We start from the raw sequence: 13,173 nt of genomic DNA on the forward strand, positions 1-13,173 counted from the left end.
TTTGGCCACCGGGTGGGACGAGCTGACTCATTAGAAAAGACCCTGAGGCTGGGAAAGATTGAGGGCAGGAGGAGAAGGGGATGACAGAGGATGAGATGATGACATCACTGACAATGGACATGAGTTTGAGCAAACTCCAGGAGATAGTGGAAGACAGGGAAGCCTGGCGTGCTGCAGTCCATGGGGCTTCAAAGAGTCAGACATGACTTAGCGACTGGACAACAACACAATATGCAAAAGCTCTATTTATTAGGAAGTAAGGGAGAAGGGAGGAAGCAGGATGGGACAAGGGGAGCCTTGAGATCATGATGCAAACCTGACAAAATCTCTGGTAGACCAAGGGAGAGCAAAGATTTCAGGTTGGAGGAGTTTGGCAGGTGACAGAAATGGTTAAGCTCATGTTCCCCCGACATTGCTCAGTCATTGGACAGGGGTTTCCCAGAGAACACGGCCTGAAAGCTGAGGCAAAACTGGAAGGAATGAACAGCTGGAGGCTGTCAGGAACCATGCTGTTTGGAGCTGCACAGAGAATCCTTTCATGGAGGGGGATCTGAAGGCACACACATCTCCACGTCTGCCATCTGGGGCACGTTTTTACCCTCCTAGCAGAGACAGGGCACGGAGTAGCAAGTTGTACTTCACATTCACATTTCAGGTGCTTGCTTACATCACACCTGCTAACATGTGATTGGCTGGAGCAAGTCACATGGCTTAGTCCAACCCTAATAGCTGGGAAGTCTGCTCCACCCACCTGAGGCCACGGTGAGCCTGGGGGTATGCTACTGAGGAATGAAGAATTGGGACCAACAATTAGATCCACACAGGATGAAGGCCCTTTGTAAACCGTGGAGCTCTGGCCGCACTAATTACGATTATTTTGACCTGTCCAAGAGTCAGGGTACCACACATACCCAGGAAGGACCACCACTTGGCTAAAAAGCAAAAGCCACATTCGGTACCTGGAAGTCAAAAGGGCAGCTTCGGAATGGGAAAGGCCAAAGCACCAGACAGTCTTTGCAAAGCCCCTGAAGGGCAGCTCCAGGACTGGCCAGGCTGCTGGGTGTGCACTGGCACGGTGGATCAATCTGGGGCACTGGAGAGGGGTGGGCCGAGGAGGGGGGTGCGCTATCCGAGAAACTCTTAGGAACTGAACGCTAGGAGTGCCGGCTGCTTCCCGAGTCCTCGGGGGGAAACCCTGGCACCAACCACTTAACGCTGGAGCCTGGCCATTCTCAGGGCGCTTTCCTCCACCCACCCCACCCCCCGCACCTCCTCTTGGCCTCTGGACTCCGGCCTCTCCAGCATTTCCTGTCCTGTCCACTGCGGGGAGGATGGAGGCTGCGGGGCTTCCCCAAGCGAAGAGGTGCTACTGGGAGGCCCTGGAGAAGCTCTCCCCTCGCCTCTGTTTTCTCTGCTCCCTGGTGACCTACGCACTGGTGGGCGCTGCGGTCTTCTCGGCCATCGAGGGCAGCCAGGACCTACGGGCAGAGGACCCGGAGTTTGAGGAGTTCTTGGAGAAGCTCTGTGGCATCCTGAAATGTAACAGCACAGGTAGGGGGCTCACCTGGTGGGCAGGCCTTTTCTCTGTTGCTGGAAGCAGCCCCCAGAGAAGAGCGGGTTTGGAGAAGGCTTGATCTGGGAGCCCTCTGCCTGCCTCCTCCCCATCCCTGGGCAAACTTAGGCAAGTGACTTCTCTCTGAGTCTCGGTTTTCCCTTCTGTAAAATGGGGGAGAAGAGTGGACAGCCTCTCAGGGTTGTTATAAGGAATGTAGGAAAAGCACTGAGCACCCAGTAGGTGTTCCCACCCCTTTGCCTCAGCTCCTGCCCCACCCAGACCTGCATGCTCCATGGAGGACCGATTGCTGGAGATTTGATGAGGTGGGGTGGCATGGCTGGCTGGCCAGATTTGGAGCCGGGGATTCCTAGGCTGGCCAGGCCTGGAGCCGGGGATTCCTAGGCTGGTCAGATCTGGAGCTGGGGATTCCTAGGCTGGTCAGATCTGGAGTTGGGGATTCCTAGGCTGGTCAGATCTGGAGCCGGGGATTCCTAGACTGGTCCTCAGAACTGCCTGCCCCACCCTGATTCAGTTTACAGGGATTAGAATTCAAGGAACCATCCAGATTGGATAGGCTCCAGTCTGCCCCTCTGGTCTTCTACTTTTTGTTTCCAATGGCCTTTTGTGTGTGTGTGGGTGTGTGGTTCAACTCAGGGGAGATAAGAAGGGTCCTGAGAAGAACTTGGGGCCTGGTTCCAGGCCAGGTGCTCTCCCAGCTTGCTGAGTGATCTGAAGCAGAGTAATGACCCTCTCTAGGTCTCAATCTGCCAGGGAGAAGAAGGCCCACAGTCTCAGGTCTGCCAAATCCCAGGGACCCTGTGGGAAGCAGATGAGATAATAGACGTGAAGCCTCTTGGAAGGCACAGGGGGCTGTACGTCTATCCTTATCGCTTTTCATCGACATTTGTCCACTATTTCTATTCTGTTCTGTCTCCTAAAACTTGCAAAGATGGATTCAATAGAACAAGATAAAATAATAGAGAGTGAAGAAAAGACAAAGGAAACACAGACTCTAAAGTTCAGAGGAATAACAGGGTCCACGGTACGATAGGTCCTCAGCCAGGCTGTTAATGACTCCTCTGACCTGCGGGAGGTCCCTTCAGTGGGGGCGGACCAGAGGCTGCTCACAGGTGGCAGAGTCCTTCCTCGGTGGAGGGTCCTTCTCTCTGCATCTGGGCCACTCAGATGACCCATGAGATGCCATCAGACACTGCGCCATCACTGGATCCAAACTATCAACAAGTTCAGGGCTCTCCAAACCTGGCCACACATCAGAATCATCAAAGGAGCTTGTCTCAAATGCACATTCCCAGGCTCTTCCCCAACCCACTGAAGCAGGATCTCCAGGGCTGGGCTGGGAATCTTATTTTTGAAAAGTTTCCTGGGTGATTCTGAGCACAGAATGCCATGGGGAACAGAGCTGGCCCATCCCCTGATTTTCACTGGAGAAAATGCCTGGTAAGCGCTGGGTTCATGCAGCCCCTGTGCCGAGTGTTTTTCATGTACTCACTCAATCCTCCCACCGACCCTATGAGGTATGAATTGTCCCCCTTTTACAGATCAGGAACCTGAGGCACTGGGAGTAAAACAACTTGCCCAAGGTTACCCATGAGAAAAAGGAGCCAGGGATTCAATCCGAGGCATTTAGATTCCTAAGCCAGAACTTTTCACCTTGTCATGCTTCCTCCCCGATGGGGAAACTGAGGCTCAGAAAGAAGCCTCATGTCCACAGCGACGGGAACTAGTCAAGGGCAGAGCTGAGTCTAGACTGTAGGTGCCTGGACTCCCAGTTCAGTGCCCATTCAAATAAGGATGGATTTTCTTTCATAAAATTACAAACTATTTTGCAAAAATAAGAGTTTTCTGCTGTGTGCCTGGCTGTGTGATCTCCTCTTATAACAGTGCCAGCTGGCAGGCAGTTTCTGGGATCCCCAAACCCCCTGAGTGCTGGGCCAAGGGAACCATTTGGGAACCTCCTTGAGAAACCAGGGTCCCCAAGCTGGCCTCCACCCAGGCTTCCCAGATATTCTCAGGCAGCTGATGCCAGCCTGATCCCCATGCTCAATCAGGCTTAATGGTCTCCGGGAGTGGGGATGGTTTGCAATCATGCATCTCCTCGCATTTCATGAAAGCCTTTTCCTTTCAGTTCTTAAGACCCCAGTGAAAGAGACAGAGCAGAAGTTAGTAAGCCCCTTTGCAAGGCTCAGAACGTTCAGAAAGCCCCCAGGGCACTTCCATGATGACCTCAGGCTGGTGGGCCTCTCTCTCGGGTGCCCGTCACACAGGTTTACGTGGGCTCCTGATCCCTGCAGCTGCTGGAGCAGGACCCAAACTGCAGAGACGTTGAGCAAAGGGCTCCGGGAGCCCCCATCTCGCATTGATGAGGGCCACAAGGCAGGGGGCGTGGTCCCGGGGGAAGACACGCTTTCACCTGGGTGGGACCTGTTTTAGAGCGTGGGACCCTCTCACTCACTCCGGTCCTGTCTCTCTGGAGTTGAGGAAGGCCGGAAGCGGGACCTCGAGAAGCTGCTGCAGAAGGTGAAGCCCCAGTGGTTTTCCACGTCTGCAGACTGGTCCTTCCTCAGCTCACTCTTTTTCTGCTGCACGGTCATCAGCACAGTGGGTAAGTCCAAGGGCAAGGGCGGGCCTGCAAGAGAAAGCAGAGTGGGGGTGGGGGAGCCCTGGCAGGGATGCTGAAATGTTCACTTCATCTAGTGCAAGAAATGGGTGTGCAGCGCCTACCCTGTGCTCAGAAAGGTGGCAGTGAGTGAGGCTGCCACTGGCCCATTTGTGCAAATCAGGAAAGCATACCCTTCCAGTTCAGGCTTCCCTGGTGGCTCAGATGGTAAAGAATCTGCCTGTAATGCTAGAGACCCAGGTTCAATCCCTGGATCAGGAAGATCCCCTGGAGAAGGGGATGTCAACCCACTCCAGTATTCTTGCCTGGAGAACCCCATGGACAGAGGAGCCTGGTGGGCTACAGTCCAGGGGGTCACAAGAGTCTGACATGACTGAGCGACTTAACAAGCACCACAACCTTTCCTTCGGGTGGGGGCAGCCCCATGCGGAGGTCCCAGTAGGCAAGGTGCAGGCTGCATTTCAGCTTCTTCTTGGTCTCCGGGTGAGTGCTCTCGTACAAAACATAACCTGCCATGTATCTGCCTGCCCCGGTGCCTGGACTCAGGGGCAACCAAACGTGGTCAGTGTGATGTGCTCAGGGTAACGCGAGAGCGCAGCCGCTCCAGCCTTGGGGTTTCAGTCACCGGCACACTGATGGTGGCTGACTCCGAAGGAATGGAGGAAGGCGCTCGAGGAGGGCTCGTTGTGGAGAGGGAGGACAGTGTGCGAGAGCAGGACCGGAGCACTAGCCGTGAGACAGAGGAGGAGGGGGAGCTGCAGGGCTAACGAGAGCTAACAGCTGCCTGCAGGGGCTGTGCTAAGCCACCTCCTTTAAGGCCCACAGGGAATCAGGTCAGGGAGCCTGAGCCCAGAGAGTGGATGTCAGGAGCCAAGGTCATGCAGAGAGTGAAGCTGGTGCTCGTGACAACCGCTGAGACTCCAAGTCCAGTGCTCCTTCCCCAAAGGAGGCTGCCGGTTTGCAGGTCTGTGGGAGCTGCTGCTCAGGGAGCCCCTGGGAGGGCCTGGCTATGCCTGGGAAGCAGGGACCCCCTTGGATTCCTGCGTCCAGTTGGAGTAGATGACAGAAGGAAGGGACTTGCAGAGAGGAAGGAGCTGGCCTCACCCTGTTCCCAGCACTTGCTGTATATGTGTCTTCAGCCTTGGAGCAAGGGAGAGACTTCCGTGTGAGTCCCTGTCCCGGGGATGTCCCTCCCAGAGCCCCGGCAGAGGAGAGGGTACGGGACAGACCTGCCCCCACCCCACAGTGACCACTTGCATGTTTAAAGATGGACTTGTTGACCCTCAAAGCCACAGACTCGCCTCTCGATGGCTGCACAAAGGGTGGGCTCAGGGAATGGCAATCCACTCCAGGATTCTTGCCTGGAGAACTCCACAGACAGAGGGGCCTGGCAGGCTACAGTCCATGGGGTTGCAACAAGTCAGACACAACTGAGCAAGTAGCACTTTCACTTTTCACTTTCCTGGGTGACAGAAGACACTGGGACTCGGCCCTGGAGATAGCCTTTGCAGCCTCCCTTCTCCCTCTCTTTCCTTCTTTCCTTCATGGACACATACTGAACGCCTATGACTGCACCAGCAGCCGCTGCACTGGCTAACACATGTGTATTTACAACTGACCAGGCTCGAGGCTAAGTTCTTCGCCACGATTAGCCTGCTGAAGCCTCGCAGCGGCCCTGAGGTAGCTGCTGGTGTTCGTCCCGCTCTCTGGATGGGGACAGGGAGGGAGGGCAGGTCCGCCCTGTTTGCAAGGTGACAGCTCATGTACGTCTGGCTTCAGGCTGTCTGGGTCTTAACCTGAGACCCCACTGCTTCTGTCCAGGCCTGACTTTCTCTGTGCCCAGCATGGGACTGAAGTAGGTGGGCGCCTCCCACCCCAGTGCGGCTCAGAGTCTAACGGAGGGAGGAACAGTGAACAGCTGAGCATGCAGACGAGCTCAGAGGAGAAGCTTGGACGGTGGAAGTGGGTGGAACAGGATGTCGGGGTGATCCTGATGGGTGGGGAGCAGGGAGAGGCTTGTCAGTGAAAGTAGCATTGGAGCTGAAGGATCTGTGGAGATTAACCAGGCGAAGAAGGCTGAGAGAGCTTTCCAGCCAGACAGCAGGGCAGAACTCTGAGGGAGAGGCCACCGAGGCTGGCGGGCTGTGAGGGATGGGGCTGGTCTTGCATTCAAGCACCGTATCCCTAGGCCAGTGTCGGAGGGCCTCCTGGCATCTGGGCCCATACATTGGCCACCTGATGCAAAGAACCAATTCATGGGAAAAGACCCTGATCCTGGGAAAGATTGAGAGCAGGAGAAGGAGATGACAGTGGATGAAATGGTTGGATGGCTTCACTGACTCGATAGATGTGAGTTTGAGCAAACTCTGGGAGATGGTGGGGGACAGGGAAGCCTGGTGTGCTGCAGTCCACGGGGTCACAGAGTCAGACACGACTGAGCAGCTGAACGAAAAGAAGCTTCCCTCTGCAGGGCAGCAGCAGGAAGGGCCGGGTGAGAGCGGCCAAGCCAGAGTTGTCAGGAGCCTCCCTGCTGGGGGCGGGGGTCACCGTAGTGGAGGCGGTGGAGCAAGGAAACTTCTTCCGAGAAGCCTCCCACCCCAAGCCAGTCCCTGGCAAAGAGGGTTGGATTACCGGGATGATTTAGACGAACTGGATCTATCGCTGAATCAGATGAGGGAGCAGCGGCCTTCCAGGGAAAGACGGGGGAATGGCTGCGGGATGGACAGCCAGTGTCTACTGTAACGAGCTTGTATAAATGGGCATGTGCTTGTGTCCAAGGGCGCCCCCGTGTGGCTTCCTTCAGAACAGCTCTCATTCACCTGAATGCTGATACAGGCAGCGACAGGTAAGGGGCAGAAAGAGGGGTAGTTGTTGTTTAGTCGCTAAAGGAGTAACAGCAACTTAATAGCTGTGCTACTGAGCACATACCAGCGTCAGGCATGGTGCCAGCATGTTTTATATGCACGATTTTATTTAATTCTCACAACAGCTCTACAAGGTAGGCACTGTGACTGCCCCTTTTGGGAGTGACCTTGGACTTTGGCATGGCCAATGTCTTAAACTAAAGGATTCTTTATGGTGGGGGCTGTTCTGTGCACTCATGGTGGGATGTTTAGAAGTATCCCTGGCCTCTCCCCACTATGGAAACCCAACTTTTCCCCTGCTGTCTCCACCAGTTGAGAGAGCCCAGAATGTCTCCAGACATTGCCAGATATCCCTCAGGGAGCAAAATTGCCCCCTGTTGAGAACCACTGATGTGATGTAATCATTATCAGATCATGGTGGGGTCCCTGGACCAGTGGCATGACTATCACCAGAGAACCTGTTAGAAATACAAATTAATTTTCAGGCTCCATCCTAGACCTACTGAGTTGGAAGCTATGGAGGTGGGGCCAGTGAACTGTGTTGTAACCAGCTCTACATGTGATTTTGATGCATAAGACATTTGAGAAACACTCTCCTGGGACAAGTGTTCTCAGGCCAGGCTGCACATCAGAATCACCGGGTTATCATTTACAGGTGCCCCACCCCACCACCGCCATGCCTGGACCCCACACCAATCAAGTCAGACTTACTCGGGACAGGCCCAGGCATCAGTGTTTTTCAGAGCCCTCCAGGTGATTCTAATGGTAGTCCAGGCGATGAACCACTGATCTAATGGAAATGCATTAGCTTGGTTTAAATCCCAAGAAAACAATGCTCCCACTCATGTCCAAGTCCATTAGGACATCAGGCCATCCAGTAATTGCTACCGGAAGGGGTTGTTGGGGGCAGTTTCTGCACTGCCCGTAATCAATAACGGCCCTGCTGATAATGCTGCTTGCTGCCCTGCATCTCTGGGTCACCTGGAACGCACCTGACCTTATGTTGAAGAAGGGACCCTGGGCAGGTACGAGGCTGATCAATCCCAGTCATTGCCAAACGGATCAGCCCCCTGGGATTTGAGAGTGCATGGGCTGTTAAATCCTCATAGACTAAGTGAGGTGAACTGATGGCATTAAAATATATGCCTGCATTATAAGAAATGATATGATTTTTCCATTATGTGTTCTAGTATTCAGTAATTGGGGAGGCAATCCATTTCCTTCACAGGGGCCTGTGCTCTGAGACTTGCCTCTCTGCCTTGTGGCCCGTCCTCTGGATTGCAATCATATTCCACTCAGAGGCAGTCACAGTGACTTTGTTTATGATTCACTGAACCTGCCTTTGCCAAGGACAGCATGTGGGTTGGGGGGAGGGGGCGGAGGTCTTTGGGCGAGGGGTGCACATGCTTGTTGGCTGTGGGCTGGGTGACCCCACACGAGTCACCTGACTTTCTGGTTCCTTGCCCATTGACATGCAGTAATAGGGGTGGTTAGCAGCATTAGGGGTTCTGCTATGCAGGGAAGTCTGACTCTAGAAGGCATTTTACTCCATAAATCTGGTAAGAAATGTGATATTCTTTTCTTTACATAGATCTCACCTTAGGACCCCATCCTGGGGACTGGGGGGCTTCCACTGGGAGCTTTTCCTGATTTTCCTATGGGTGCACGAAAGCTGGGGACTTAGGCAACATCTGGAAAACGGGATGACTCCCTGCTTATGGGCCCCGCTGCTCACATCTTTTAGGGACTGCTGGCCCTACGGGGCCCGTGACAAGCTCGGGCATGGGAATCTTTGCTGACACCCGGGTCTGGACCCCTCCAAGACTCCATCCATGGCCTCTCTGAACTCCTGTCCCCACAAGGGGCTCTGGGCTCCCTCCTTTCTCCTCTTCCCTGCCCTGGAGAATCTCTCTGCCCCTTCCACACTCACCCTGGCTCCAGAGAGGAGCTCCCTGGCGTGCCTGAGGCCGCCCTGGCTTTAGCACTTAAGGGTTTTACCGGAACAGGAGACCCTGAGTCCTGGGCACATGGGACAGTTGGCCTTCCTATCCAGAGCCCCCTCTGTCCCCCACCCCCTCCCTCTCCCTGAGACGCCACCGCACCCCCACCTCCTCAGTGCTCCTGGGCGGTCATTGTCACTGCAGTACGGACGAGACACTGTCTTGAGGTCCCTTCTGCCACCTCCTCCCCCCGAGGGGAGGGCTGAGCTGCTGGAGCCCCGCAGGGAGCAGAGACTGGAGACGCTGGGCTCCCTCAGCAAGTCCGGCCCCTCTGAGCAATCCTGGCGTCTGATGGGAGGTTTAGCCAGGGAGAGCTCACTCCTGCTCCTGGTGCTGTTGGGTCCTGCTGGACACTGAGGGGGCTGAACTCATGGCTTTGCTTTCCTCTCGACTAGGAGCTCCTGGAGCGCATGACCTCAGCCCGTTCCTCACTGTACCCTCAATACTGCCCACAAAAGCCTGGCACAGAGTAGGTCCTCGATAAATGCAAATACAGCTTGGATGCCTTTGTTCCCATCTAATGTGTTGTTGTTTACTCGCGTGGGCTTCCTGGTAGCTCAGTTGGTAAAGAATCCACCTGCAATGCAGGAGACCCCAGTTCGATTCCTGGGTTGGGAAGATCCCCTGGAGAAGGGATAGGCTACCCACTCCAGGTTTCTTGGGCTTCCCTTGTGGCTCAGCTGGTAAAGAATCCACCTGCAATGCAAGAGACCTGGGTTCGATACCTGGGTTGGGAAGATCCCCTGGAGAAGGGAAAGGCTACCCACTCCAGTATTCTGGCCTAGAGAATTCCATGGACTGTATAGTTCATGGGGTCACAAAGAGTCGGACACGACTGAGTGACTCACTTTCACTCGCTAAGTTGTGTCTGACTCTGCGACCCCATGTCTGCAGCATGCCAAGACAAACCTCCCTGTCCTTCACTGTCTCCTGGAATCGGCTCAAATTCATATCCATTGAGTTGATGATGCTCTCTAACCATCTCATCCTCTGCCCCGCTTCTCCTTTTGCCCTCAATCATTTCCCCATTAGGGTCTTTTCCAATGAGTCAGCTCTTTGCATCAGGTGGCCGTGGTTTTATGACTCGTTACTGATCTCCACGTGCAATTGCATACTCACTGTGCTTAGTTGCTCAGGCACGTCTGACTCTTTGCAACTCCATGGACTGTAGCCCACCAAGCTCTTCTGTCCATAGGGATTCTCCAGGCAAGAATAATGGAGTGGATTGCTATGCCTTCCTCCAGGGGATCTTCCTAACCCAGGGATTGAACCCAGGTCTCCTGCACTGCAGGCAGATTCTTTACCTTCTGAGCTCTCAGGGAAGCATACTCACTGGGGTGGTTATTTAATTCATATCTGCCTCCTCCACTAAACCAGAAGATCACTGAGATTGGATCCCATATCAACACTAATGTAGAGTTCACTGCTCCTGCCATCATATGGTACCTCGTGGAAGCAGCAGGGTGGCGTGGAGTGCCCTGGGAGGGATGCTCACTGAGGAGACCAGCTGAAGGCCTCCCCCAGGACCCCAGTGAAGATGGGCAGCCTGACCACCTTGTGTGCCTGGAGGGCAGATGCTGAGGCCAGAGTTTGCACAGGAAGCAGTGGGCCTGGAGGAGGTTGGGGCTTAGCCAGCTTGTCAATTGCCTTCCAATTAATTTACATAGTTGGGCTGGGGCTTTCTGTATTAATCATCCTTTAGGACATCAAAAATTAAACACAGGCATTAAATACAGAAGCTTCTCCCTCTTTGTGGAAGGCACTGAGCTTGCCCACTCCAGAAGATCCAGCGACTTGTGCTGTGGGATTTGGTATCCCTCTGCTCCTGGGCCTCTGTCGACAAGAGAGGAGGATGGAGTGATGGAAGGAGGCAGCTGGTAAAGAGAAGGAAGACTTCAACCTAGCCCTCTGTTTGCTTGGCTCACCTGTCCTTCATGGTTGGCGTGTCTGGCCCCTTTGGTGCTCCTGACCCAGTGGAGAGTGTTGGCTCGGGAGCCGGATGGGATTTCTAGGCATCCATCCTGGATTGGCATTTATTGAGCACCTACTGTAGGCCAGGTTTCAATGCTCTGGCCCCCTGCTTCACAGTTTATCACACGTATGCTCTTGGCTAAGTCGCTTCACTTCTCTGGGCCTCAGTTTCCCCCTCTGTGATGGTGATCACCATAGCTACCAATGAAGGCTGGTTAATACCTGGCCCCCAGTAACTGCTCAAAAAGCCAGCTGTTATTATTAGAACGAGGACATCGACCGCCTGGGAATGACACACCCACTGCGTGTGAAGCACTGGTCTCTTGTAATCCCTCCACTGGTCAGTATGCAAAGCAGGGATGGTCCTCCCCACTTTAGAAAATGTGAGCAGTCACATCACTTTCTAGTAAATGGTAGCGCTGGAACTGGAAATGAGGCTGGCAGGATTCTAGATGCTGGGGTCCTCAGCTCTTCAGTGTTGTTCATGAACAGTCGACCACAGCTGGCTCTGAAGGCAGCAGGGATATGTTATTCACTGTCCCTCTTCCTGCCATCCCAAGTACTGTGTGCACTGCTTACACCACTGGCACATAATTGCCTCTTATATAGACACAAACCTTATATAGAGGCCCAGACATCCCAGAAAGGATGGGCGTGGCTTCTTAGGAACTGCCGCCTTCATGGAGGATGACGGAAGTGATGGGTTTGCTTGCAAAGCCACCACATCCTGTCACCTGCGCTCATCCCGTCTCTCCAGGTGCGCTGGGCCCATCCTCTTTCAGACGCTCAGAGAGGGCAGAAGGCAAGGCAGTCAGCTCACTCCCACATGCCGGCTTGTCTCCTGCCAAGGACATGAGTCGTCCCTTACCCTAAAGATAAGCTGGGTTTCACCTCCTGCTGCCCCAACCAAAGCAGACCTAATGTCAGACAAGCTGATGAATGTTTTAGGATGAATATTTTAAAAATACGTGGTGCAAAATGTCATGCCAAGGAAAGGAAATGGCAGAAGGTCTCTTTAAAGTTTTTTTTTTTTTTTTGCGGGGGAGGGGGGGGAGCCGCGGACCATCCAACCATCCGGCTCGGTCTTCTTTTTCAGGTTACAGCCACGTCTACCCCGTCACCAGGCTCGGCAAGTACCTGTGCATGCTCTACGCTCTCTTTGGCATCCCGCTGATGTTCCTGGTCCTCACGGACATAGGCGACATCCTGGCCACCATCTTATCCACGTCCTATAATCAATTCCGAAGACTCTCCTTCCTCCCAGCTCCCCTTCCCAAGTGGTGCTCCGGACGCTCCTGCAAAAGCCGACCGGACTCCCGTCCCGCAGATGAAGTCCTCCCGCACGTGGTCATCCATGACCCGGAGCTCCCGGCCGCCAAACCTGCCCCCGCGGCCCCAAGCAGCAACATGGAGCTGTTCGAGAGACTTCTGGCACGGGAGAAAGACAGCACCCTCCAGGTGCCCCCTCTGGCCATGGAGAGGAGCACGTCGTGTCCCGAGCTGGGGTCCGGAAGGCTCTCGAACTCCATCATCAGCAACCTGGATGAGGTGGGGCGGCAGGTGGAGAGGCTGGACGTCCCCCTCCCCGTCATCGCCCTCGTGGTCTTCGCCTACATTTCCTGCGCGGCCGCCGTCCTTCCCATCTGGGAGAAGCAGCTGAACTTTGAAAACGCCTTCTACTTCTGCTTCGTCACGCTGACCACCATTGGGTTCGGGGACATCATGCTGGAACACCCTCACTTCTTCTTGTTCTTCTCCATTTACATCATCATTGGGATGGAGATTGTGTGCATTGCTTTCAAGCTAGTGCAGAACAGGCTGGTTCACCTCTATAAAACTCTCATACTCTTCTTTGCAAACGGGAGGCTTTCCAGTCCTGTCAAAAAGTGAAGACTCCATTGACTTGGGTTTTCCCATCTTGTTGACTCTCAGGTGACTCCGCCGGCCAAGCTGGTTGTCTCGTCCTGTGTTTGGGGGCACTCTAGTTAGACCTGGTGTCGCCTGAGACCTTGGAGTCACATTCCGACATGACATCTGATTACAGTCTTGAGGCCCTGCAGAAAAGTGGTCAATGCCCTTCCTATCAGGACATTAGGAAAAAAAACTGTCACCATCCTCTAAAGTCCAATTAATTGCCATCTCCAT

The 13,173-nt window shown here is 54.2% G+C and overlaps 1 protein-coding gene across 1 annotated transcript; it reads left to right on the plus strand.

The window, feature by feature from the left end:
* Nucleotides 1-1,331: 1,331 nt before the first annotated feature.
* On the plus strand, nt 1,332-12,918 carry KCNK18 (potassium two pore domain channel subfamily K member 18). Its single transcript, XM_061161347.1, has 3 exons — nt 1,332-1,551; nt 4,050-4,178; nt 12,125-12,918. Exons 1-3 carry the CDS (start codon nt 1,332-1,334, stop codon nt 12,916-12,918), a joined length of 1,143 nt encoding a protein of 380 aa, XP_061017330.1.
* The last annotated feature ends 255 nt before the right edge of the window (nt 12,919-13,173 follow it).

The sequence above is a fragment of the Dama dama genome, chromosome 15, assembly GCF_033118175.1.
Source record: "Dama dama isolate Ldn47 chromosome 15, ASM3311817v1, whole genome shotgun sequence".
NCBI lineage: Eukaryota > Metazoa > Chordata > Mammalia > Artiodactyla > Cervidae > Dama > Dama dama.